Source organism: Apteryx rowi, unplaced genomic scaffold, assembly GCF_003343035.1.
Source record: "Apteryx rowi isolate R43461 unplaced genomic scaffold, aptRow1 scaffold_816, whole genome shotgun sequence".
Lineage (NCBI taxonomy): Eukaryota > Metazoa > Chordata > Aves > Apterygiformes > Apterygidae > Apteryx > Apteryx rowi.
The window spans coordinates 222536-248993 of NW_020451112.1; the positions used below are offsets into that span (position 1 = coordinate 222536).

The following is a 26458-nucleotide window of genomic DNA, read 5'->3' on the forward strand; positions in this document are numbered from 1 at the left end:
AGGCATGTAAACATTCAAAGAGGTTGTGATTAAACAAAATGATGAGCCATAGAGCTGTCATTAACCCTCGCACTGTCAGACATCTTTAGTTTGGGTCATGAGCTAGGTCTTAATTGCATCAGATGTGCACACATGGATATATGGTTTTTTTGTTCAACATGTTCAATCATAGGTTTACTTTTACTGAACTTTGATTCAGGTTGTGATTGGGTACTGACATTGAACAGAAAATACCTGTGTGCTTCAACTTCCAATAGAAACAGCTTTGAGAAAAATGCTAATTCTCTGTGTGATAACTGTACCTCTATCCATTTGATAGATACCACATCTCCTTTGTTCATCATACTACAGAATTTAAGTTTAAATGTTGCCATAGTTTTGTTATAAACTTGCTTGTGTATTAATCATGCAAGGTCATTATGGGCAAAGAAATGGGGAAACAGAAAATACTCAAGTGTGCTTGTTTTAAATAAAATCAGTGTACCAAATAGACCTTCGTTTTGCTTCTGTATGCAGTGTAAGACAGCAAGTGTCTCTGAAGGCCAGCGGGAGGCTGATACGCTATTTTAACAGTCAAGGTTTGTTGGTTCAAACCCTAGATTGAGCTCTGCTTGAGACAGGGATCCCTCAACTCTTTGAATTGGTCTGATAAAGACTAGGTTTAATGAACTTCTACCGTGCCACTGTGGTGGTCACTGTGTTGCAAAAGCTCTGTGTTTTATTCAGGCAGGAGGGATGAGCAGTTAGCTGATATTTCTGTGTGGCAGAGGAATTATTGTTTGTTGGCAGGTAGGTGACTGGTGTTAACTTTGGCGGATCACGCTGACAATCTTCTGTAGCTGCTACCATCTTCTGCTGCGCTTTGAGCTTTCCTGCGCTGCAGAGGATTGTCAGCAGCAGTCTGGTCCCCAAGTGGGTGCTGCATCTGAAGTACTGGAGCATTTCTCCAGCCACACGCTCACACTGGCGCTGTGCCTCCTTCGCTAGGAGCCACGTCGATTTGGAAATGAAGCACATAGCAAGGCATTTCCTCCCCAGTCTTGCAACGCTTTCCAACATAACATGCTTTGGAAGGTGGGAGTGAGACTGCCCCAGGTACATCACCAGTGTCGTAGATGGCTGCTTCTTGGTCTTCTCCCTCTCCCTTGATTTCTTGCAGTGGTTTCATTTGTCTGGTCTTAAAAAACAGACGCCTCCTTTCCTAGAGGCTTGCAGGGAACGATCACAGTGATTTGTAAGTCTGGAGCACATGGCAGTGGCTGAAGAGCTTTCTGCCAAGGTTCACGGTGAGCAGCGCCAGCAGGCCTGTGAGCAGGAGCGGGGCCAGGGGTCTGGGGCAGCTGTGGAGGCCCCCCAGCAGTAGGACAGCTGGGGATCCCAGGGGGCAGTTGCTGGCCCTGCGCTGGCTGGTAGCACCCGCGGCAGCAGCAGGGGAGGTGCTCAGCTGCTCGGGGGCTGTTTGCCTCTGAAACAACTGCTCCTCGGCTACGCCAAGACGCGGTGCCTGGCTGACCGAAAGCTTCCCACAGGCAGTTGATTATGAGCAGGTTCACCCTTGATTTTTAATACAGAGTCAGCAAAAGCACGGGGAGTTAGTCTTTTAAATGTTTCCCCAAGGTTCATGAGTTAGCCATAAACAAAGTCAGAAGCCGTAAATGAATTCAGAATTCATCTGGGTGGCCTGATGGTTTCCTCTTTGGTTTCAAGCCATTGCTGTTGAAAGCAGTAGAACTACTTATTGTCAAGTAAGGGTGGAGCTCTAATTGCTCAAGATTGTGTGTTATGGGTAAATCTCCATGAAGAGCCGAAAGAATGGGTGATTTAGGAACCCCTGAAGCTCACCTGAGGCTAACGAAAGTGTGCCACTTCTCTTTTTAAGTGGGAATTGAAGAGCCACCAATGCATTAGAGTTCAAATCAATTTGAGCGAATATGCTTTGAAATTCAGCTCCAGAAGTAAAGCACAGTTCATTAACTGTGAATCGTTTGTACAGTGTTCTTGCTTCTAGGGATATTTATCATCAGAATGCAAGAAAAGTTCTATTTTAGGAGAGGATTAGATTTTAATTTACATGGAATGCTTCCTTGATGAATAAAATAGTTCACAAAGAAAGATCCTCTGATGGTTTCCTTTAGAAATACATTTTAAAAATGCCTCAATTTGACCTGTGTCTTCATACTTCCAGTGAACTTGAGCATAATACAGATACTGCTTAGTGCAAATGTAAATACCAAGACTTTGAGGGAATAATGACTGTGGTTCTGGGTGTAATTAAATCTTTGTCTCTGCACTGAAAATCAATCACAGGCACAAAATGAGAGGCTGTTTCTCAAAAAGTGTTTCATCTCCAGTTCTGTAAGCATGTATCTGTAGAAAAGTTCATCATTCATGTCACAAGACATCAGGTACCTACAGAGCAGCAAGAGCTTTGTGGTCTCAGCAGTGACGATCTTTGAATAGAATAGTTTGTTTCCTGTTGTGTTAACTTTTCAGCTGAAAACAACTGGCATTGTCTTTCTTTATAAACATAAATATCAGGTAAATGAATCTTACTGAACAGAACTCTTCAATTTAGCATCAAAGAGGTGGTTAGATCTGAAAGTGGAAACTAAGCAAATTCAAACTGGAAATGAAATGCAGACCTGTACTGGTAAGGCTGATTAATCTTTGGAGCAACTTCTGTGGGGCTGCAGTGAATTCATTGTCATTTGAAGTCTTTAAATCAAGATTACCTCACTCTCGTGTGCCCTCTCGTGCTCTTAAAAAAGAGAGCAAGAGAGATGCCTTCACTCAGCCAGAAGCTATCAGCTTGATGCAGGAATCACTGGCTGAAATTGTGTAGCTTGTATTATTCAGGCGGTCAGACTATTTCATCATAATGGTCTATTTTGACCCTAAAATGCATGAATCTGTGCATTGCAATATGACTGCATATTAAATAATAGAAGAGGTAGTAAGTGAAATACACAAAGGACCAATTTAGTTTGCAACTTTGTAAACTGCAGAGCTAGAATATTGTTCTACACTGTGGCATATGATTTAGAGGCAGTAATAAATCAGGTAAGTATTAAGGTGGCTGTGTGGAAAGATTGATTAGTTCTTTGCTCCCTCCAGAGACAGCTTCTCAGTTATTCCTAGTAAAATAAAACACTCGTTCGCCCCATCTCCTGTACAGTGGATACCAAAGTGTTGCTGTGCCTTGGGCGTAGGTGGGTGCAAATCTCAGTGCTTGTCTGTTCCCCTTGCAGATGCTGTGTACGATGTCATCACCATGGGAGCCCCRGCAGCGCACTGTCAGGGATTTAAGAATGGCGGTCTCCGGAAACTGCTGAGTAAATTTGAGGCGGAAAGGCGAAAGTAAGTATTTATGGAAGTCACTAAGAAAATATAAGTAAAATTACCTTGATATGTTACATGCTCACTGAGTAATAAAACAGTTTATCTTCCATGCATTCGACAATAAAAAATCTAGTAAGGCTAGATAAGGATTCATTCATAAAATAGTTTCTTTATCTTCCCTAATTTACTAGACTGCAAATTTGAAGGATTATGTATTTTTAATGGCAAGAGTTATTTTGAACATGAACAAAATTATGGTGTTTTCTTCCCATATTCTAGAGAGCCTGAGGAATACCTGTGCTTGAAAACATGCTGTTCAAAATGAGATCTCTCTTCTGCAATATTTGTACTAAGTAGAAAGTATCTACAGGCAATTTTTCAATAAACAAACAGTAGCTTGAGGTAGCATCTTCATTTCTGACAGCCCTGCGAAGTAGATAAAATATTATTTTTCTTATTCTTCAGAAAGTCAAAATAAGACTAAGAAAAGATAAAGGCCTTCACTAAGGTTTCAGTTCAGTGCTATACTCAAACAAATGCTCTATGTTAACTGCTAAACTTATACCAAAGTGTTATTTACATGTTTTGTTAACTMAGTGTTGGATGTGTGTATTTAGTGCTGTGGCTGTTCAGAAGTTTTAAGCAGCCAAAACTGTCACTGACCACACCAGGAGCTGTGACTGCTCAACACTTGGACTAACTGTGCCAAACTCATGCAGTCAGTGGCAAAGCTTTTGGATGGGAATGCAGGAAGTACTGTGTGTATGGTAGACTAACTCATCCTGGCTGCCGATAGAAAATGAGTTCTATTATGTTAAATGCTCAAAGCTTCATAGGCAGAATATGATAAAGAATAAAATGGAAGATTATAAAAATCTAGTATTGGCTTAAAGGTTGAGCAGAAGTTGGCATTAACCCATCAGTGGCTTAGTTTGCATTTTCTCAAATCATTTATCAGTGGAAAAGGTATTCCTCATTGTTTGCTCATACCACTCTGAAGGCATAGAAATAAAAGGAAATCAAAATAGTTTATAACTCCTGAAGAAATGGTCACTAAGTCTATGAATTCCCATAAAGTAGAAAGGAAGGAACCTCCAAAATTCACCTTTCATCTATCTCAGTGGTCAGCTCATAAGAAACTCAGCATGTGTTTTTATTTTCTTTGGACCCATGCAGGTCCTTCCAGTGGAAGGTATAAAGCAGGCTCTGAATATGACCTCACTTATTTGAATATTTAGGAGTGGGAGCGCTTTAAATAAATACTTGAAAGGGCCATTCTCATTCTTACCACAGAGAAATTTCTTTCACTGCAGCAATGACAACTTTATTTTGTATGCACCTGTTTGTTTAACTGCTTGAGGATACTTTGAGGCCACTTAGCATTTCCAAGGGCAGCTTTTACAATTTAAATTTTCTGTTTTACAATGGGACTGGCTTTTCTGAAGCTTTGGATGAAGGAAGAAGTGACACCTTGAGATATCAATCGATATAAAGTGAACAGGAAAAAAAAATGCAGATTTAGCATCTATTTTCTCTAGGCTAACTGATCTGAAAACCTAATGAAAGATGTGGGAAGAGATTATTTTTCAAGCCAATCTGGGAAGGTCCCGGTAGCTTTCAAGACATCGTTGTCGGTGCATATGACAATGTCTTGCACACCTTTGAGCCTCAGGCTTGTTATTAAAACAGTTTATTGAAATATTCACAGTATCAGTGTATCAGAAAATACACCTTGCTTGAAATGGGTGTCCTTACTTTGCTCAAACCTGTACTTGGSGAATTAACAGATAGGAGGAATGGTTAACTGGTAAGCATAGTTATACACTGCTTTTCAAGACCGTAATTGCATTTGCAGTTGCCAAACCAAAAACAGTGAAATGTGTATTTCAAGAAAGTTTATCGAACAGAAGTGTGCATGATAATATATATATCAGTTTGAAGATAAGTCAGAAACATTTGCAGTTGCATAGAATATATTTTTTGTGCATGTACCATAGCTATATGTGGCAGCAAGTTCTGAAAAATACTTGTTTAAGGAAACTCATTTCAGTGAATTTGGAAGTATTAATGTCTTTTCATGAAAGATAAGGCCACAGAAAATCCCAGACTAATATGAGATGCAACAGTATAGAGAGACAACATTAGTAGAAACTTCAGATATCCCTGAGTATTTTATCTCTGAAAATGAATGGCTCAGTTTCTTTGGAATTGTACTCAAAAAAAACCCTTTTAGTTGCCCTCAAATTTTGAAAGAAACTGAATATTTGAGCTGTCTGATGTTTTCTTGAATTCAGGGAATGGTAAAATTAGGCAGAGTGTGAGACCTGATAGAAAACTTTTTTTTTCCCTTTAGAGAACTTTTCATTCTGAAGAAAGAGTCGTTCTGTCTTCATAATATTCTTTATTTAAAAGCTACGATAGACTTTATTAAAATGAGTACTACCCACAGGGTTAGTATCTCTCTCTCTCTCTTTCTTATAGCATTGTCCATAGCTTTTCTGCTGCAGTATTCACTGGAGCTTAGAGCTGCGAGATAGGTGAAAAGTTTTGGGAATTAAACTGAGGGGAATCCCAAAGAGGGGTACGTGCGCAGTGAGCTTGACAGTGTTAGCCAAATTCAGCCTGCAAAAGCRCTGCTTGATAAAGGGAGGGAGAAGACTGCAAGAGGAATTAGAGAAGATCACTTGGGACTCTGAAGTATCAAGACTTTTAAGAGTATGTCTTCATTACAGTTAATAGAGGGTATTACTCAGACATTGTCCCTGCTCCATCTACAGGGGCTACAGAAGCAACTGGGGAGTTTATAGGCTGCTGTGTCATTGGTAATGTTCCAGGAGCTGGTTGCTTACATAATGAAAAAATACTAGTAATTACAAGATGCAGCTGACTCAGCATTTCATGTACAGCCTATTGGAATTGCCTGACATCTGCCTTTTTTTAATCCTGGAGTTCATTAGGTCCTTTCTCACCTGTTCCTTGAGCTTTCCATTGAGTGGTTAGCAAAGTGAAGCTGAGTTAAAATCGTGCATAAACTTCATGCTGCACGCCTGACCCAGAGTGCAAAGCCATAAAATAGTGAGAACCCAGGTCTAGCACATTATCCTTTTTTTCCTATGTTAACATTACAGTTTACAGTCATATTAACATTACAGTTTTGCAGTCTAAAACTGCAGAAGGTTTGGGTTAATTTCACTGAAGGAGTGAGGCAGGGCTTTATAAGGGGAAGGACTGTGTACCAGAGTTTTAAGTGGGAAGATGTATGTTGCAGCAAAGAACTAGTAAGTGTGCATACTGTTTAAAAATGGTGTCTTGGAATAATGGAATAAAAGGTATCACTTAACTAATAAGCATTGGAAAAGAAACAAGGGATAAGTTTTCAAAAGGAGAAGCAGTCATGCAAATATAAGTGCGGTAGTTTGTGAACGGTTAAAAGGAAAGTAGTAAGTTTTGTAGTATGTGTTGGAGTGTTTTTGTAGTAATTAACTTTTTATTTTCCTCCCTCAAACCATTTCTGTGTCCTTTCTTGCAAATTAGGTATGTGACTTTTTTTTGGAAATAACTCTGGTTATCATCACTTCTTGGACAGGTCATTGATGCTGATCAAAACATCTTACAGGCCATTGATCAGTAATGACGAATGACCCATTTTGGAGCACTTCATAAGATAGTTGTTAGTGTGACAGCAGAGTTTGGAGGGAAGAATAAGGAGTTTTATGCTCTTTGATTATTATGTGACCTGGCTGAACCTTTGTTTTCCTCAGAATTCTATTAAAAAAAATTTTTTTTAATCCATTTTAAGATCGATCACACAGGGCACCAAAAGAATAATTAGGTTGAACGGTACAACTTGAAGTGTTTATTGGTGGGCAGTCTGCTGTCCTCTGATGTTCAAGCAAGGACTTGTTTTTACCCGAAGAGGAAGAAACTCTTCAATAATATCAGTAAAGTTCACATATCTTGTCATTCTTGTAATAGCAGTGGCAAAAATTTTTGTACATTAAGCATTGTTATTAATAACAGAAACCATTTTGACATTATGCAACCGTTTCTCTGTTATTACAGTACTGGGTACCAGTGTATTTACTATTCACCTGAAAACACAGCCAAGGCAAAAGAAGTTCTCAGCAACATCAATCATCTACAACCTCTCATATCAAGCCATGCAGACCTGCTGCTTAATTCTGCAAGCCAGCGTTCTCCAGACAGCTTGAAGAACTCTTTAAAGATGCTTTCAGAAAAAGTAAGATTCAAATCTTCACTGCAATGGGAAGTGGAATAACCAAATCCCTAGCTGCTGTCTTTTTCTGCATAAATTGACTTTCATAGCATCAGGAAATGTTAAATATGCTCCGTTAGAATAAGCTTCAAAATGTTGGCATTGGAAAAAGAATGTGCTTTAGCATTTCTTTAGGCTTTCCATGTAAAAAATAATGACATTTATAGGTCTAGGGTTGTCTTTATTTGAAAGTATAATTAATTTTATTTCATGTGCCTTTGTTATCCTCTGATGGCCACATACTGGGGTTTATCAGAAATAGATTATTATAAATTCAGTGGGATGATAACTATTATTTTATTTCTCTTTCTGTGATACTTCATACTACTTCAAACTGCTGCTTATAGGAGATAATTCAAACCAGATTTGTGCATAAGGTTTAGAATAGTTGCATGACCAGAAATGGCAACCCAATCTGGAGGGGGAAGCTCAAAAGTCAGAGCCAGGAGGTCTCAAATTTTAATCCTTCATCTATTATTTTCCTCTGTAGCTGTAGGCACTTCCTTGTCTTAGTTTTCTTAGCTCTGAATTAAGGAAGATAATATTTCCCACCTGTCTCACAGCATGATTTTGGGGATTAGTTAAAGCCTGCAAAGTACTTCTAAGCATATGTTATCCTATGAAAATATTAAGCACTACAGCTATGACCAGAGGGTTTGAAAAAAGTTTCCCATCACTTCATGCACCATACCTTCTGTAATGTGATCTCAATATGACTTAATAACACTATCAACAATCATGTCAATATATCTTCAGCTATTGGGAAGTGGCAACTCCTGTGGTCTGCTGAGCAATACTATCCCAGCAGAGTCTCAAATTTGAACATTGAGCTCAGCTGCACACTGTGATGGCTTTGCATTGGAACTGTGGGGAGCCAAACATTGCTCTTGGTTAAAGGTGTGTAAATCCACAGTAACTTTGAGGACAGCCAAGTTGCTGTGACTGTCAGTGATGTATAGGAAAGTAGAATCCACATGGAAATGAAAGGGAGGAGTTTTGTTTTATTTTGTGACAATTGTAGCTCACCTTTTCATGTAGTACTGGAGAAGGCCATTTTTTGCTGCCCATAGAAGAAGCAGAGCTGCTTTGTTAAGTGTTTGTTCAAAGAAAATTCATGCACAAGTAAAGCAAAACAAACTTGTTCTGGCTGGTCAAGACCCCGTTGCTAAGGCATCTGTGTTAGCGGTAGCCAGCTGCTCTTCCTGTCCCACCAGTGCCCCTCTGGGAGGAGGAGTGCTGCAGCCAGCGGTGACGCTAACCCTGTTTGGACCATAGCCCATTGGAGACTCTGAGTGCAAAAAAGGCTCAGGAAAGACAACCTTAGGTGTTTGCAAAACTCACAAATATTTTATAGGTATGATTTAGTTRTATATGTTCCTGCTGACTTTCCAGGGCCAGGATTAAACTGCTGGTTAGTATAGGAGCAGAGGTTCCCAGGAGCGCAAGCGGTGGTCTCACCCTGTGCAGTCCAGCAGGCAGCCCAGAGCTTTTATCCAGCCTCCCCTTCTGCTTGGAAGAGACAAGTCCAGTTGTGCAAACAGCAACGGCTGCGTGAGCGGCTGAACACCCGCTTCCCTGCCAACTGCTGCCTTCACACCGAGGGCAGGAGGGTTACTGGGAAGGGGTTCGTTGCTGAAGAAGATGGTGCAGAGGGGTGACCGCTTGTAAGAAAGGGAAGAGAGTTGGGGAGGAAAGCAAAGATCAGGGAGCAGCTTCAGGGGAGGGGGGAATGAATGTCAAAAACCCCACATGGTGCTGCGCCTCGATCCCTCAAGGTTAGCACAAAGCAGCATTTCAGGACCGGAAAATAATGTTAGATCCCTCAGTGTTAAGCATCAATACCCTCCAATAAGCTGTCCATCTATCCAGTCTGAGAGAGTATGGGAGAACCAGGACTAGCAGAGAGTTCCTGGTTGGATTTGAGATGTGTTGGCATACTCTTCTGGATAAAATTACATGAAGCCTACCTGTATTCTTGAGGCATATCAGATGCTTCTGCTCTCCCACCTTTCAGGAACTTCTATACGTAAAGAAGAGATGTTCTATTACTTTTTAATTTCATATACATTTAGAAATTAAACAGCTATTTGAAGAAATTGGAATTAATGATTTGACTGGTGATGAAATTTCTCTAGTTGGTTAGAAATGTATATTGTTTAGGCTTTTTATTTTAAGATGAGGTTGAGCTTGATATATAGAATGGTTCTTTCTAAAAACATTAGGTAGTAGTAAGCATGTGTTCTATAAAAGATGTGAATTACAATTAAGACAAATATTTTTGTTAGAGATGGAAGGACAGGCTGCATGCATTGAAAATGAAAATTAAATCAAATAATTCCACTGCTGCTTATTTTATCCTTTCATATTGAGCATGGTTTTACTTCTCCATATATGATTTTCAATTTGCTGTAGTGTTTTCCTGAGACTTTTATCAACGGTTGCTGTTAATTGATTAAAGAAGCCTTTAGCTGTCGACAAGTATATCAGCATTTGCAGCTTGCAGAGGGCTTGATAAATTCATTTTCCAGCTATGCCTATCTTTATTTGCAGAAGTATTCTTTAGTCAAGTATCTAAAAGAATTTGCAAAGTTTGCATTTCTTTGTATATACTTGTTTTGTGATGTCAATACAATTTTATAAATGGTGATGTTCTGCAAATTTAGCTGTATTTAGCTGCAAGAAAATGTAGTTAAAATGTAGTTTGTTGTTAAACCAATAGAATCCTTGAATGCAATTTAATTACAGAAGCACTTTAGTCCCAGGACTACCAGGGAGCAGTCCTGAAAGGCCACAAATAAGGAAGTGGCCTCTGTTAAAGCACCCTTTTCCTTAGCCATTAAGTTAGTAAGGAGGAGGCAGAATGGGTCTGATGCAATTGCCAGAGAGATGAATAGTGTTGCCAAGCCCAATCGGTAAAGAATCCCAAATCAGGTCTCAAAGAAGTCCTGGGATTGATTTAAAGTCATACCTTAGATATCCTTAACGTTCTTATTTTCAAGCCTTTGGGAGTTTGTTTACTTTACTTTTATTTAGTTTATTTACTTGCATTTCTTCAAGTTTTCAGGCTTTTTCTGTGCAACTGTTATGGATCAAAAATAACTTTTTTCCTAAAAATCGTGAAATTGGTGAAAAACAGAAACTTCTCATACAGGTGCTCAACCTCAGCAGCTGGAGCTTTAAGGAAGCTATCAATTATTTAGACCATTATGGTCAGTAAACTGTTGAGGGGGTGGAGGCACGAAAGAAAACGAGTGCAGGAGGAAAAGAGAGGTATGTAAGCAGAGCAAGTACTAGCAAAAAGGGGTGGGATAAGAATAGAAGAAAGGAGTGCAGAAGCTGGGAGAAAGATTTGCAGGCAGGCAGAAACTGACACTTAAGAAGTTGATTTTTCTGCTGGTTCTCCTAATGGTTTTGCATATGAAATATGGAAGGTCTGAATGAAGCTTGGCCGGGCATCCTTTCTCTCTAGCATTTCCTAGTTTTGTGTGACTGCTTGTTTAGGCTGGTTGCTCTGACTATATCTACATGCTTTTCTGCATGCGTACTTAATTAAGATGAGGCGCACATAGGTAGCATGACAATCTGGGGTGGTGTAAGTAACTAGGAAGGCACTTAAATCCCACTGGGCCCACTCGGCACAGTGGTGGCAACACCAGCGCTAGTATGGAGCAGTGATGCTTCATGAAAGGGCATTTCTTGAAGGATATAAGAGTCAGCCCAAATTAAAAGCATCGGAGGAGACAATCTTACACCAGGATGAAGTTGACAAGGAACAGATCCCATCGCTGGTGGGGATGAAGATCTGTTTTGTGCTTTGCTGCATGCCTTCGTTGTACTGAGGATGAGTTAAAATTGGAAAGCAAGCATTTCCTGTATTCACTGAAGCAAGCCTAGTTCTGAAGAGACATGATATGCTGTTAAAAGGGGGATCTGCAATCCTCTCTCTTAATATTTAATGCCTGTTTATTATGTGGGCTGTAGAAGCCTTTTGCATGGAGATACAGTGAAACTAGTGTAATTCTGCTTTATATTAACATAATTTGCTTACAAGGTATCACACTTGATATTAAAACTTGATTGTGGCCTGAGAATGACTTTGAAAATTAACAATACAACAGTTTATGCTGTTACATGGAGATACTGTCTGGAGATGTGAAAAACCATATGCAGAAAGCAGGGGCATTACTGTCTTTTCTTTCCTTGTCTGGGGAGGGGGAAGCAATGGGGAGAGGTTGGAGGTTTTTCAAAACCAAGAAAGGTAAACTTTCAGCTGTCACGGTCAACAAGAACAACTTAGAAAAATGATACAGCAATTGTTGATTAAATGAGAACTTCAGAGAGCTTGGAAAAATTCCTTCAAAGGCTTCTTTCTTTAAAAATAAAGAAAGAAAATAGAGCTGGAAGTCAGAMATCGTCACCTGCTTTGTTATCTGGGTGGATACCTACAGTTACCATAATTTGTCCCTGAAAACACTGCTTTTGCAGATACTTTAAACTCAGCCATGGAGTGCAGTGTGTTTTTTATTTAAGGAAATACTAGAATTTGTTAATCATATTTTGTCTGACACTTGTTAGAAAATTCTTGAGCAGTAGTTAGGTACTCTTAAAACTGGTCCTCACAGAGACTTGTCTCTGCAGGCAAGATTTGGAACTAGAATGAAAAAAACAGGATTGTGTAAGCAGATGATCTTTATAACAGATACCATACTTTTGTGTCAATCCTTCGAACAATGGGATCATAGAATATGGTGATATCCCCCAAACCCTGGAATTGTTCCCTGCTRTTTGGTGGTTTGCATTGCTTTGCACCTCCCAGGCTGCCCTGAAACGGACATCCAGTCTGCCAAAGTATAGTTCAGTGTTGTCATTTCTTACCTTGCCATGTTGCACTCTTTGGCCTAATCTCCCGTTCATTTCCTTTCTCTAGACAGAGTTATTTGTGCACGCATTTAAGGATCAGCTGGTGAGAAGTGCCCTTTTAGCACTATACACAGCCCGGCCTGGCTGTGTCCTCAAGAAACCGGTCATGCCCAGAAACAGTGCGGAAGAAGGGTGTGATTCTCAGCATCAGGATCATCCTTCTCAGATTAAACGACAGGACTCTATACCTCATCATTCTGAGTACGACGAGGAAGAGTGGGTAAGTCACTGGGAAACTCCTGGGCTTTCAGTCACAAAACCTACAGCTTAGCATAAACAAATACAAGTCCTAATGTCTTTGTCACATTTTATTGGAAAAAAAGGAGTTTGAAAACTTGAAATAATATTTTTCAGGTATCTCCATCATATTTTTTGAGTTACTGAAATTTCAAAAATATATACCCTTTAAGACCAAGTTAAAAGAATTTTCCCAAGTACAATGTACTTCTATGCGACTTCATGGTTGTGCATATAATGACAAGGATGATGAATATCTTGTCCAGGCAGGAAAATAGTCTGTCTTTACTCTTACTTGAGTTCTTTTTGCTAGTTAGGCATATTTAAGGAGACTGGAAAGACATAAGGTAAAATGAGGAAAAAATCTTCTGTTTTTTGCCAGGACTGAACATAAATAGTTTAAACACGCATGAATTCTGTCTCAGCAAAGCAGAGCTGTTTTCCTTTAGCCTCTGTTCTTAGAGAGGATCTGAGATTGTGCAAAAAAATCCAACATGGTTTTTAGTTTTTAACATTCCTAGCATATCTTTCAAAGATTTGTATTATTTATATAGCTGAGATTTTTGTGAATTAATTATTTTAGTGGATGTTTGTGATAGATCTGCTTCCTTATTGTATACATCCTGAACTCTTGATGTATTTTTATTCAGTTCAGGTTTGTACGCTCAGTTCATCACTGTATTCTCATAAATGTAAAGGAGGCCAGCATATTAATCTTTGTTATAAATAATTAATTACTTTATGTGAGCTACAATATCTTACACCTGAACTGTAATTTTTATCTGTACTGCAAATAAGGGAAGAGGAATATATTTCATCTAGAGAAAAGACAATTATCTCCAACCCCATACATTAAGAAGTCATGAGATTTAAGCAATAAATAAGTAATTTTTTTTATTTGTCTTCCGGCTTTAGAACCTTGAATCCACTTTTTCATGTTTTCTCTACAACCTCAGGGGCTAGAATAGTTGTTCTTTACTTGAAATGAAAGCCAAAATATTTATTTGTTTCCAGCTGTTGGAACTTTCAGCAAAATAAATATCACAATAGATTTGATACAGGGATGAAATTTTACAGCACTAGAAAAATGAGTATTTCTGGGCAAGTTTTATTTTAATTTACTCCTCCTGCCTTTGTGAAGAAGCTGACTTTGCTGTATTTCATTATTATTTATTTACTTACCTATAAGCAGGACTCTGGAGCTCTGGCAGATGTTTGCCCCCTTATCTACTAGAGCATGTAAACGTGTTTAAAGTGTATCTGTTTTTTTCCTTTATCTGTTTTTTTGACTTAGTAGGATTACCCATTTGCTTAAAATTAAGCATTTTCTGAGTTTAAAAAGCTGAGTTAGTCACTGTCAAACCTGGGACAGTATAGATCTTAGAGAGATTTTGTTTCTCCTAAATTTGAAATATTAAACTTTAATTATTTTTCTGTTCTTTCTATCAGTGGAAATAACACATAATCTCAGTTTTAATGATCAAATTTTCATTAGCATAATGGAAATGGAAAGACTGAGTAAGTGCTCATAAAGTTTAAAAAATGCGTAATCTACTCTGAAATTCAGCTATAAAAGAAAAAAAGCTTTGAGATGCTTTACTTTGTATGCAGTGTACTGCATCCTCCTGTTCTTTGCTGATATTGCTTTTTTCCACTATTATCAGGGACTAGAGATGCATTTTGCAATTGGGATTTCAACTTCAGTTTTGTTTGAAATCTAAATCAGTGATGACCAATGAAACTCTTTAAACTGACCCTGTTATGTCCACTTCCAGTGCCTGCACTACCTTAGGACCATCAGGAAAGTGAGTTCAAGGCCCAGTGTTGAAAATTAAACGAGCCCCATATCATCCCCATCCAGCAACCAAATCTTATCTGTAAGGAATAGCCCCCAGCTTTTTAGCTGGGCAGGATGCTCTTCTGTTGAGAGACTAGTGTTTTCCATTAAGCCCTTAACTGTCTCAGTAATAATGCTGTGCTGCACCTCCCTGCTTTGATATCAAGTACAAATTTTCATCCCCGTGTAGCTTACAGCAGTACGAATCGAGCTATTTATATTGTGTAGTTGGAAACACTGTATGTAGGCAGTACTAAAGCATTACTGTTTAAGGAGAAATATTTAACCTGAGAGTTATAGATTGCCTCTGGATAGATACTCTCTTCTCTTGCCAGCTGCTTCTGCTATCCCAAAACCTCCCTGCAGGAGGGAAACGGAGAGTGTTGTCATGCATAATACAAGAAAAGGTGGGCACGTTGCCACTTGGAACTGTTTCTGCTCTACATTTCTGACTGACTACTTAACGTGATTGGACTTAAATAAAAGAATTAAAAGAATTTGGATAAAATGGCATTTCCAGTAAGTTATGTACAAATATTTGAAAAACAAGTAATACACTGAAGTTTATTGTGCACACATTGTTGAATACCAGTGAAGGAAATACTGTTTCCTATCTACTAATTTTGTATCCAATGATATTTAACTATTTTGATAATGTTGTAACAGCATCTCAACAGGCAGACATTCCTGTGAAATACTAACCAACGTAGAATCACAGAATTGCTGAGGTTGGAAGGGACCTCTGGAGATCATCTAGTCCAACCCCCCTGCTCAAGCAGGGTCACCTAGAGCACATTGCACAGGATTGCATCCAGGCGCGTGTTGAATATCTCCAGAGAAGGAGACTCCACCACCTCTCGGGGCAACCTGTTCCAGTGCTCTGTCACCCTCACAGTGAAAAAGTATTTCCTCATGTTCAGATGGAAGCGTCTGTGTTTCAGTTTGTGCCCATTGCCTCGCGTCCTGTCGCTCGGCACCACTGAAAAGAGTCTGGTCCCATCCTCTCGACACCCTCCCTTCAGATACTTGTACATGTTGATAAGTCCGTCTCCTCCTCCTCTCATCCATCCCCCTCACTGGCAGGATTGAGGAGAAGATGACCTGGGCTCCCAGACCCTTGACCACCATCCTCAGAGCTCTGAAATCCTGCTTGATGGTCTCCAGTTTGCCCTTGGTGTCATTGGCGCCCACATGGAAGAGCAGCAGTGGGTAATAGTCCGAAAAACGGACGAGCCTAGGCAGTCTTTGCATGACATCTCTCACACGAGCCCCCGGCAGGCCACAAACCTCTCTAGACAAGAGGTCAGGTCGGCAGATAGATGCCTCCGTCCCCTGCAGCAGGGAATCCCCCACAACAATCACCCGCCGCTTTTTCCGGGCGTTCCGGCAGGGCACAGGGTCTGTTGTCCCAGGTACTTCCCTGGCAGCCATGCCCATCTCCTCCTCATCCTGGAGGGCACTAACCCTGTTCTTCAGCTTCAGGTCTTCAGGAGGAGTAGGAGCCTTTCTCCTCCCACGAGCAGTGACCAGTTTCCAGCCTTCTTCTATGATGTTATGATGTACCRTTTCACACGGCACAGAGCCCTCTGGCAACTCCACTGCTGCAGGGGGTTGGGACTCCTGAAGCTGCACAGTCTCCGAAAATACCCTGTCTATCACTTGCTCCGCTTCCCGGATGCTGCGCAGCCTACTGACCTCCTCCCGTAACTCCCTTACCTGACRACACAACTCACCAACAGCAGCACACCTCCTGCAGGAGRGCTGACTGCCAGCCCAGGCCTCCCAGAGAGGCCCCAAGCACTCCCTGCACCCTGAGACCTGTAGAGCTGCATCTACTGTCAGAGGGTTGGTCTGGGTCCCAGCCTCTGACACAGCAACTCCAACAGCTACTGGGGAACGTGCTGTACGGCGTGTCACAACCATAYCTGAGGAAACCTACACCACAGGGAACAGAAACAATATTTTCCGTTCCAAAGCACTGTCACATCACAAGAGGATGTTAATCATGCACATTCGTTAAGAAACTAGCTCTATCTATGAGCATACCTGAAGAGTGTTATGGAAACATATGACTATGTACCCACATCGTATGCATCATTGCACGAGTAATGCAAGCAACTGTGCTGCGCTATGTGGAAGGGCAAGAGATGACTGAAGAGCTCTGCAGGGAGTTTAGAAAGGCCTGAGAATCCTGTAAAAACAAAAAGCCTCTGGGAATCTGCTTGGCTGGCAACGCTTGGGGAGCAGACACCTGGTCAGGTGTAATGGCAGGGGAATCGTTTCCTCTCTTGCTCTCCCTCTCTGAAATGAGGGAGTTGAATGGCCTTTTAAAGGTGCTTTCAAAGTGGATGGGAATGAGTTGCATTCTTTAACTGGGTGGATGAAAGAGAGTTATTTTACAGGTTCATTTTCAAATGCCTTGAGAAAAGTGCCTGGCTTTCCGTGATGCCAAAGCCTAAGTTTTCATGGAAGTCATTACAAGTATAGGTGCATGCTTGCCAGTGCCCCAGCAGAAGCAACAAGAGAAGTATGACTCCAGCATTTGTAACTAGCAACACCTAGGGAAATGCAGATCTGTTGCCATATGCACCAGGAGACCCTAGAGTCCCAAGCGGCTTTTGAAACTTGGAAGAAGTAGAAGAGGCCAGCCTGCTGTTGACTTGTCCCAGTGTGCCTTGTCTTTACAGGTGCAAGCCCTGTTGCAGATTTCCCCTCTTCCTGTCATGCATTTGGCTTTTGAGCTTGAAGAAACAGTAATGAGAGGGAGTCAGAGACCTTGTTTCTCTTGTTCTCTCACACCACAACTGGAAACTTGCCTTCCCATTAGCCCCATAGCAACTGGTGGGAAAACCAGTACTGGGGGGAAACATCCTGCTTAGGAATCTAGGGACTCAAAACTTTAGTCTATCAAGAAACGAGACTTATTTCCTTCACACAGAGGACTTATAAGAAAGTTTACTTGAGAGACTGGGAATACTTTCTCCTTTTACCCTGACACATGCTGTGAAATGCTCACTTGTGAAGCAGCTCTTAGGAGAATTGAAAACAGATTGCTTAAGAGGGTGAAATGTGGGTGGAAGATGTGCTAGGCTAGAGGAAAACATTATGGGAATACTAAGGGGCGAGAAAATATGAAATGGATGGATATCTTCTCACAGGGAATATGGAGCCGCTTTATTTTAATTAATTCAGAAACTGCATTTTTACTCAAAAGTTCGGTTTCCAAACTGCAGTACTTCGGTGGGTCCTTTGTAAAAATGTGACCATCTCCGATCCAGACAGACTAACATCAACATGAATGCTAGACACAGCTACATTTTGTGACTGCCTTTAATGATGGCTTCTAATCCTAGGAGCCTCCTGCATGGAGAAATCAAGAGCCATAGGACAGGCCCTTGCTCTCTGTGTGTCACTTGCCCATATGTAAAAAGGCCAGATGTATTTTAGTGAAAGTGAGCTTTTCTATCAACAGATGTTTATGAATTTTACTTCAAAACCCTCGGGGAATGTTTGTGTGAATTTTGTAGGCATCATCTCACCACTAAGTTAATAGTTGGTTTAAAAAGAGAAAAGCATGCTTACCTAAATGAAACAGGAACTCGTATTTGCATTGCCTGTGCAATGACTCCAGATGCTCGTTAAGAACCTAACAGCATTTGCTGGGACAGTGCAATCCCAACACAGAGGGAGGAAGGGGAAATTATGTTGCTGCAAGCGCATCAAACAACTTGTTATACATACACCTCAGCAACTTAAGTGGTAGGAAAGGCTAAAGCTCCCTGATACTTTGGTAAAACTTGCAACTATTTGGGGCCAGGATTTTTACTAATTATAATATTTCATTGCTCTTCATAAATCCTTCTCCTAAAACTAGTGCTTGTGGATGGCTGAAATCAATCATTTTATCTTTTTTTTTTTCCAGAAAAGCTTGAGGTACATATGGGATTAAACTTTTGAAGTAAAGTCCTCTGCCTTTGGCTTTAATTTGTGTCCATGGATGTGAATTTCAGCTAGTCAAGTGTCTAATAGTTTGGTTTGAGTGTACAGGTATAGATATTCTTCTTGCATTGGGCATGCAGTGCTTTAGAGACCATCTTTGAAAAAATTTGTGAAATAAATGTAGTTTTGCTTGATAGTTACCAACTTCTCATCCCTTGTAAAACAACAGTATTTTCTCTCATGTTCAGTGTAGCTTGCTTAACATGTTTTCAGTCATTAAGAGAAATACTCATCTGTAGATGAAATACCATAACAGTTTCTGATATCACAGTGTGTTCAAGGCATGGGGATGCCCTAGGGAGGTCCTCAAACCGTATTTGTCCCCAATTCCTACATTCTCCTATACTCCTAGGTGCTCACATATTCTTCAGGCTGCCCTAAAAGGTCCTTCCAGTTCCGGGGACCCACTTTGGGGAGCTGGAGGAGAGCATCTGCATTGCTGAACAGAGTCAGCAAGCTGGTGCTCCTCGCTCTGCAGGCCCCTGCCGTGCCCCCCAGTGCAGGGTGCTCCCTTGGCACAGGATGTGCCCCCAAGTGGGGGACAGAGAAAGACTGCATCCCTCTACTGGTGCCACAATGATGGCCTAAGAACAGTGGCATGTAATTCAAAACAAATGCTAGATGAAAAGTTTGTCTCAGTGGTAGTTTTTCCTTTGCCCTTGTCCAACTTCCAGGCATTACCGTTTATATGGAAGCATGGCATTACCTGAGTTTTCAGTTCTTCTCCTTGACCTTCTCTTGTATTGTCTTTTGCAACTCCATTCTTACACCTCAAAGACCCTGACATGTACATGATGCTTCTGGCTATTATATCATAAAGTAGAAAGAAGAGCAGTGACATTATTTTCCTCTCCCTCCTCCCCCCCCCCCCAAAAAAAAACCTCCGCTTGCTCTCCATTTGTTTCAGAATGACTCAGTTTCAAAGCACACATGCTTTTTCTGAGCTTTGTTTATTAGACTTGTATACAGCCTGATATGTCTTGTATGGCTTGGTTTTTCCTTTTTCTTATTTGACCCCACAAGAGTAGGTGTAAGAGCTTTCATTTCTGCAGGATCCAGCACCTGAAGGAACCTTCTTGCATCTCTATTCCATCTTCCTCTCACTCCACGTTATCTCCTCTTTAGTTCTCTGGCTTGTTCAACTTGACTTCTATTTCTGTAATTGTCATATTTATAATACCCTCAGTGAAGTGTCATGGTTGCAGTTTGTATGAGAGCTGCACAACAAAAGTCATGTGATAAAAATAGAGGGTATATTGTCAAAAAAAGGTTGCCAAGTACCTTGGCAAAACTATGCAATTGCACACAAGATTTGTTTTAGCAAGGTTTTGAATGTCTTTACTCTTACTGTATTATGTCACATAGTCAAACTACTTAGTTCTCTATGGTTGGACCTAAAATATTTTGCATGCATCTTCATGTACGGTTTGAAGCACATACACCTTTCAGTGTCTAAAAAAACAAAACAAAACAAAAAAAATTTCAGTTCAGTCATTTAAAATTGCAGGAAAAAAGTCCATGAAAAAGTCTTAAACTGCTGGTACACTGCCTAATGAGGAAAATGGTAATATGCTGATCCCTAATATTTCTGTAATCTGCACTTGTCTTTCTCCAGCTTAAGGTGCTATTAAGAAGTTGGTGTTGTCTTTTTATGCTTCTTCAATAATGTGTAGTGATACTCATGCYCTTTTCAGGATAGGGTGTGGGACAATGTGGGGAAGAGTTTAAACTGCGTTATCGCCATGGTGGACAGACTGCTTGAAAAAGACAACAGCAGCAACATTAAAGAAGGTGAAAATGACCCTTCACCAGCAGATTGCAAGATGTCACACGCAGGTGGTAAGCAACCTGTTTTCATTGACTAGAGTAAATAAAAATGGAAGAAGTTGCAGAGAAATGGGGTAGAGAAGAGTCAATAGTATCTTTGATGAAAGTGCTGATAGCAAGGTTTTGCACAGTCCTAGCCTTGAATGATTGAAGGCTATTTATCAAATTACGTCTCAGTTGTGCACTTAAACTGTTTGCAGTGCTGAATTTTTTGTGCTACATGAAAACCTTTTGAAAGTAAGGTGTTTTCTTTTGAAGGCTGATGTAGTTTAGTTTATTTTAGGTTTTACTTGAATATACCATTTTGAGGAAAAAAAATTAAGTGYATCTTAACCCATAGGGAACTTCTAAGGAAAGGTAAATGTTCTATTTCAGTGTCATTCTTTTGTAAACCCTCTTGCTTTTCTGAAAAGAGTTACTGAGTTTTGTTTTCTGATTTGCTTAAATTCATTGTTCTGTGAATACAGAAGTTGATATATCTCAGTACTGAATGCTACAATAGGGGATGATTCCGTGAGCTGATGTGAAGAAAATTCTGGCCACAGCAGGTCCTTGCCCCCAATCTTCTGATCTTCCCTATGGGTGGATTCCTTATTGTTTTCACACAATATAGATGAGTCAAGATCTGCCTCATGTGTCTGAAGAGAGACTTTCTTCCATGCATGTGTATATGCATGCGTGCGTTGCAACAAATGAGACGGCACGTTGGTGGTCATGTATGCCACTCCAAATGTAAGAAAAGCAGAACCAAGCCTTGTGCTGCTCCTCAGTAAACAAAACATAACCCATTTATTTGATTTTTTTCTCCTGTATTTTCTTTTGTTTTCTATTTTCCTTTACAGTTTTTTCTTTCTCCAGATTTTCATGACTTAATTTTACTCTAATGCTTTTGAAGATGTTAGAACCTATTTGTAGTTCTTTCCTATATGTTTGGAGTTCAAGTTATTTTTTCAGCTATGTATCATTTGTGCAGTAGTGGTAAATTCATCACACCAGACTTTGGTTGCAAACTTGCTTTTTAATGTAGCTAGTAAGTCAGCATTTCTACCAATATGAGAGATTTGTGTTGGGATCCTGGAATTCCTATTTTCCCTGCTAGATGTGTTGGAAGGTTTTTTAATTTTTTTTTTTTTTAATGAATAGTCCACAGAATATTTCTAATCTGTTTGCTTCTGTGAGTTTCTATCAACCAGGAAAGTATCCCTCATGCTAGAGAGAGAAAGAGAGATGATCTCATCTGTATTTTTTATTGATGGCTTGCAGGTGCAAAGTATCAATGCAGTTGTGCTTTTTTCAAAAGTTTTCTATGTTTTTCAGACCTTCCTTAGATGAGAAGGTACAAAATTCTCAACAGTGAGGTAGGAATATTTGTCAACTTGCAACAGCCTTTAAAAAGTGAGCCCAACCTTTCCAACTTTGATTACAAGAACGAGACTGAGTATTTGTTCCTGTGCCCAACTCTTCTCTCTCCCCCTAGATGTTGTTTAACTAGTATTTCTGCTATTATTAGCAGAAATCCAGTATGACTGTTAAAAGTGTTTTGTGGGGAGGGTACTACACTTTCACCCAAACTTCTTCCCTCATGTTACTACAGTATGTACACATGCGGGCTGGTTATAATCAGTATTCCATGTGTCAAGCATCCTTTTAGTTATGGAACAAGATTTGAGACTGAATTTTGTTTATCCAGTCTGAAAAAAAAAGTCGTGATTAAGGATTATGCTTTCCTTAGTTTTGGATGCTCTCTGTCCGTAAAAGCAAGAGATTGAAAAGCTCAGCAGCATGAAAGCTTAAAATACAGATTCCTGTTTTTTCCTTCACTCTCTTCAAGCCCCTGTGCATCTACTTTGTGGTTCTGTATAAGCCATGAAATATTTTTAACCAGAACCAGTCCATTTGTGTCTTACATTGTACTTCTAGTTGTAAAAAGGAGAGAAGGGTGCTCTTAGCTTTGATTCAGGCTTGCACTTTACACAGGCAACTGAAATATTGATTAGAACTTTTAGCTCACAAAGTCAAAAGTACTTCAAGTTGCTTCCTTTTAAGGATTGTAATAAGTGGCCATCAAATAGACTGAAAAATACCACTTGCTAAGCAATGATGGTGATTGTAATGGTTAGAAATTGTAGGAGATGTGTTTTGTTCAGCTGAAAGGTTATGTTCTGGAGCTGACAGGCCAGGGACAAAGAAAGCCTCTAGGTGTTACGGCACTGGGATAATTTTTTCTCTTAAATGTGTCCCTAATTGCAGGGTCTTCCCCTAATTCTCTTGAATCAGTAGAAGTGTCCTTCTGGGAGAGCAGAATTGTTACTTCTGCTGAGTTGTGCTTTGTGTTCTGCAGCATCTCATCAAATGTAAACTGCAGCAGATTTTGGGGAGGTTGTTATCTTTTCATGTTCGGCTTTTTGTGGAAGGCAGCGTGTCCTTATTATGAYTGCACGCGAGCTGGAGTCACAATGCTTATGTCAGCCCATAGAAATTTCAAGGTCATACAGAAATGGGAAAGGTTATAAATGGCTTTCTGTTATAGGACCTATTTAAAAGATGGACCTTTCTGAAGATTTGTCTGGGTGTGTGGCAAAGCTGGTTGCCTAACAGTTTTCTGAAACCATTGGCTTTGGGGCCAGAATTTTTCATGTTTGACTTCTGTATGAAGGTGTGGTCTTGTATGTTTGTTTGTCTCTCTGCATGACTCCCTTGAGAGTTTGACAGGCAGTATAGAGGATGCATAGTGAAGCACCTAGGTAGAGGTTGAAATACTAAGGTGGGTTATAAATTCACTCTTAATTCTAGTCCATTGTGCATATGAAGCCTGGCCGCATGGATTCACAATCTTTTCTTAGATACGAAATCATAATATGTTCACACCCATAGATACATCCAAAATGATAGTATTTTGTGCATACAAATTCACAAGTCAAGTGCATACAATTCACAAACCGTGTAAAGGAAAAGTTTGCAGTATGCTGTACTTACACTCAAACTATGGTTAATACGTAACCTAGTTGAGTAATACTGAAAATGTATGGCCACAGAAAGATCATCAAATCTGAAACTGCCTCAGCCCTGGGGTTGGTCCTAAGAAAAGCTGTGCTACTGTTTGAAAGAAAAATGGAACAAACACAGGGCTTTGGTGAAATTATTGAAAAGTATGCTTTAAAGTATGGGATAAAATGTTTGCTCATGTTAGTGAACCTGATTGATACAATTACTGTGTAGCATATAACAGAATGAAATAGATGTTAAAAAATACATCACACAATCATTTCAGATGATAGAAAGTATGACAATTATTCTTTTGAGTAACAGCATATTCCTATAAATGTAGATGCTGTCTTGATACATGTTCAGAACTTGCTAAGATAGGTTTGTATTTGCAATCTTAGTGTTGACATTGTGTGATTCCCCCCCCCAACATGCTTGCTTGTTGTATTAAATCTTTGAAATTTGAAATATCAGCAACACCTTTTCTATTGTACTTACCTTTCAGCGTGAATTATATCCACCTTAGCCTAACTTTTCATGCAGTGTGACCTTTGAGTATATACTTTGGGCTGAATTTGAGCTTGAGTTACCAGTTTCCAAGGTAACGTGGTATGTTTCATCAGTTGCAGTATTATGATTCCTCTGCAGGATAAATCAGGAAGAGTAGATGGATTTTAAGAGAGATTTTTTTTTTTTTTTTTTTCTCGAGACTGGTTTCCTTTGGAGAATTACTTGACAACATTAAAATCTTTTTATTTTCATCTTCTCATTTTCTGTGGGAACCAGGATATGAAAGCCTGTCCTCAAGCATTAGAGGTGCCTGTAAAATGCAGTAGCTTGCTCTCATGTTTATACAGCACCTGACTGATCTCCAGGTTTAGCAGGGCTGGTCAAAAGGGGCCCTCACTTCCATCTGCTCCCAAAGAGCTGCCACCCGACCATTCTTTTACTTGTTCTCTTCATGGGAGCGCTCCCTAATTTGCTACAAGCAAAATCTGCCCAGTTACGTCAAACAACTTCAGCTGGCAGTATGATTTCAGCTGGATTTTGCCTGAAGTGACTTATGGAATTGGAGACTTCACCAGGCAGGTGGAAGGGCCAACAGTAACCTTCAGCATTGGCAGTAAAGAGCACTTAGGGAGTGGTGCCAGATGTCCTAGCTGAAATAAAGTAAAACAACTGTTCATAGGCACATTCCTGTAGGATTATGTGGGTTATTTTTTCTTAAAAATTCCTATTCCTGATGGTGATGCTGCAATTCTGGATTAAACCCTTCTGTATTTCAATACCCTGGGGAACTGCATACATCCAAATGTAATTGATGGTGAAAATGCAAAATAAGACTGTATTCTAGTTTTGTTTGCATCTTCAGAAGATGACCTTTTACTGTGAAGGTATCATTTAGTCAGGCGGAAATGAAAGATTCTCACTTAAAGTATATATTTCCTGATTAGCAGACATCATTTATTTTGAGGAAACAAGAACAGTTCTGCAAATCTTTCTCTTCCCTTCCTTGTCCTCACATTTTTCTTTCTTGTTCTCTTAAACCTATCTGTGCATCACCTTTGTTTCCAAAATTCGATGAAGCTTACCTATTTCCCCACATTTTTTTTTTCCTCCCCTCTCACTTTTGTATCCTCCTCTTCTTTTTGATAGGTTAATTTACTGGGCTATATATAGCCCAGAATATAAGACTTGCCACTTCTGTCTTTCTCTAAGTGATTCAGGTATTGACAGAGGCTTAAAGACTTCCAATGTGAAAGAGAAAGGAAGAGCATTTAATTGAATCAAATTATTTTTTAAACAAGGCTTCAGAATATCCAGTTTCACAACACTTCTATAGTACGGTTTATCCATTACCCCTATATTTTGAGTATATTAGACTTGCCTTACCTTTATATCTGTTGTTGCCATTGCCACCTTTTTCTGTTTCCTTTGTAACCAAAGTTGTTGAGACACTTGTGTATCTATGATTCATTAGTTTCAGTTTTCACCATCAACTAGTGTGATCATATTTAAAATCTCAGGTGATCAATATGGAATGGTAAATCTTCAAGAATTCAGAGTTGTTCCTCCTGACACCAAAGCTGTGCAGTCAAAGTAAAACACTATTATATTAACTGCAGAAAGGCCTGTTCAGGTTTGTGATTCTCTTGTGAGAAATGTTGCAGAATTGTTAGGATAAAATCTCATCCCTTCTCAAAGAGCTTAGCTCTCATCCTTGAGTTAAACTGAGCTCCAAGACCTGACTGGGAAAATGAAGAAATAGGAAGCTAACCTTTTTATGATGCAAGGTCAAATACACAAGCCACATTAAGTTTTTAAACTTCCCTTTAAAAAAGATTATTTCAGAAGAATGATTCTATACTGTTAGAGTAAATTCAGACTCTGTGGGTTAATTATTTCATGCTGTTTGCACCAGCTGTGTTGGGGGGGTGGTTGTTTTGGGTGGGTTAGTTTTGCTTGACTGTTCCATTAAGACATTAGAGTTTGTCTAACGTTCAGTTTCTGATGTCAAGTCATCAGCTTATTAATACTGTTTGACCTCTATTGCCTCAGTCCTCTCATGGGTTATTTGTATGTTTGTATGTTAAGGGAGTAAGTGATTTGCTACAGCAAACAAGTTGTTCCTGAAGTCTTGGGTAGCTGCTGTTACCTTCATTGCTGTACATCTGTAAAGTCCTCTGTGACTTTAAGTGCAAGAGGTTATGCTTTCTTCTGCTTTTAACTCTGCTTTTAATTTTTGCCTTCATAACATTTACATTTTGAGGTAACTTAAAGTCATCAAAGACTTTTAGYGATTTTTAGATGGTGTTGGACATCCAGCAGTGATAGAAGTAGCTTTTCTTCCTCTATCTAGCCAGGGTAAAGGAGAAAGGAGTGCTATTGCAAAACCTTAAGATTTTTCCTATTTGATTACCAGCACGTTTTAATAAACAGCTCAATGGGCCTGATTTTGAAAAGAACAGGAGCTTGCTTTTGTGCCAAACTTTTTATCAAATTTAACTTGCAGTTTGACATGTTGCAGCTTGGATATT

At 39.7% G+C, this 26458-nt stretch overlaps 1 protein-coding gene across 1 annotated transcript in view; it reads left to right on the top strand.

Moving 5' to 3' along the window:
* The window catches only part of INPP4B (inositol polyphosphate-4-phosphatase type II B), a 284394-nt gene that overhangs the window by 205118 nt on the left and 52818 nt on the right, over positions 1-26458 (top strand). Inside the window, exons 14-17 of the mRNA XM_026089466.1 lie at positions 3249-3357; positions 7402-7579; positions 12543-12755; positions 20303-20447. Of these exons, the coding sequence (XP_025945251.1) occupies positions 3249-3357; positions 7402-7579; positions 12543-12755; positions 20303-20447 (645 nt within the window). The remainder of the gene's footprint in view (positions 1-3248; positions 3358-7401; positions 7580-12542; positions 12756-20302; positions 20448-26458) is intronic.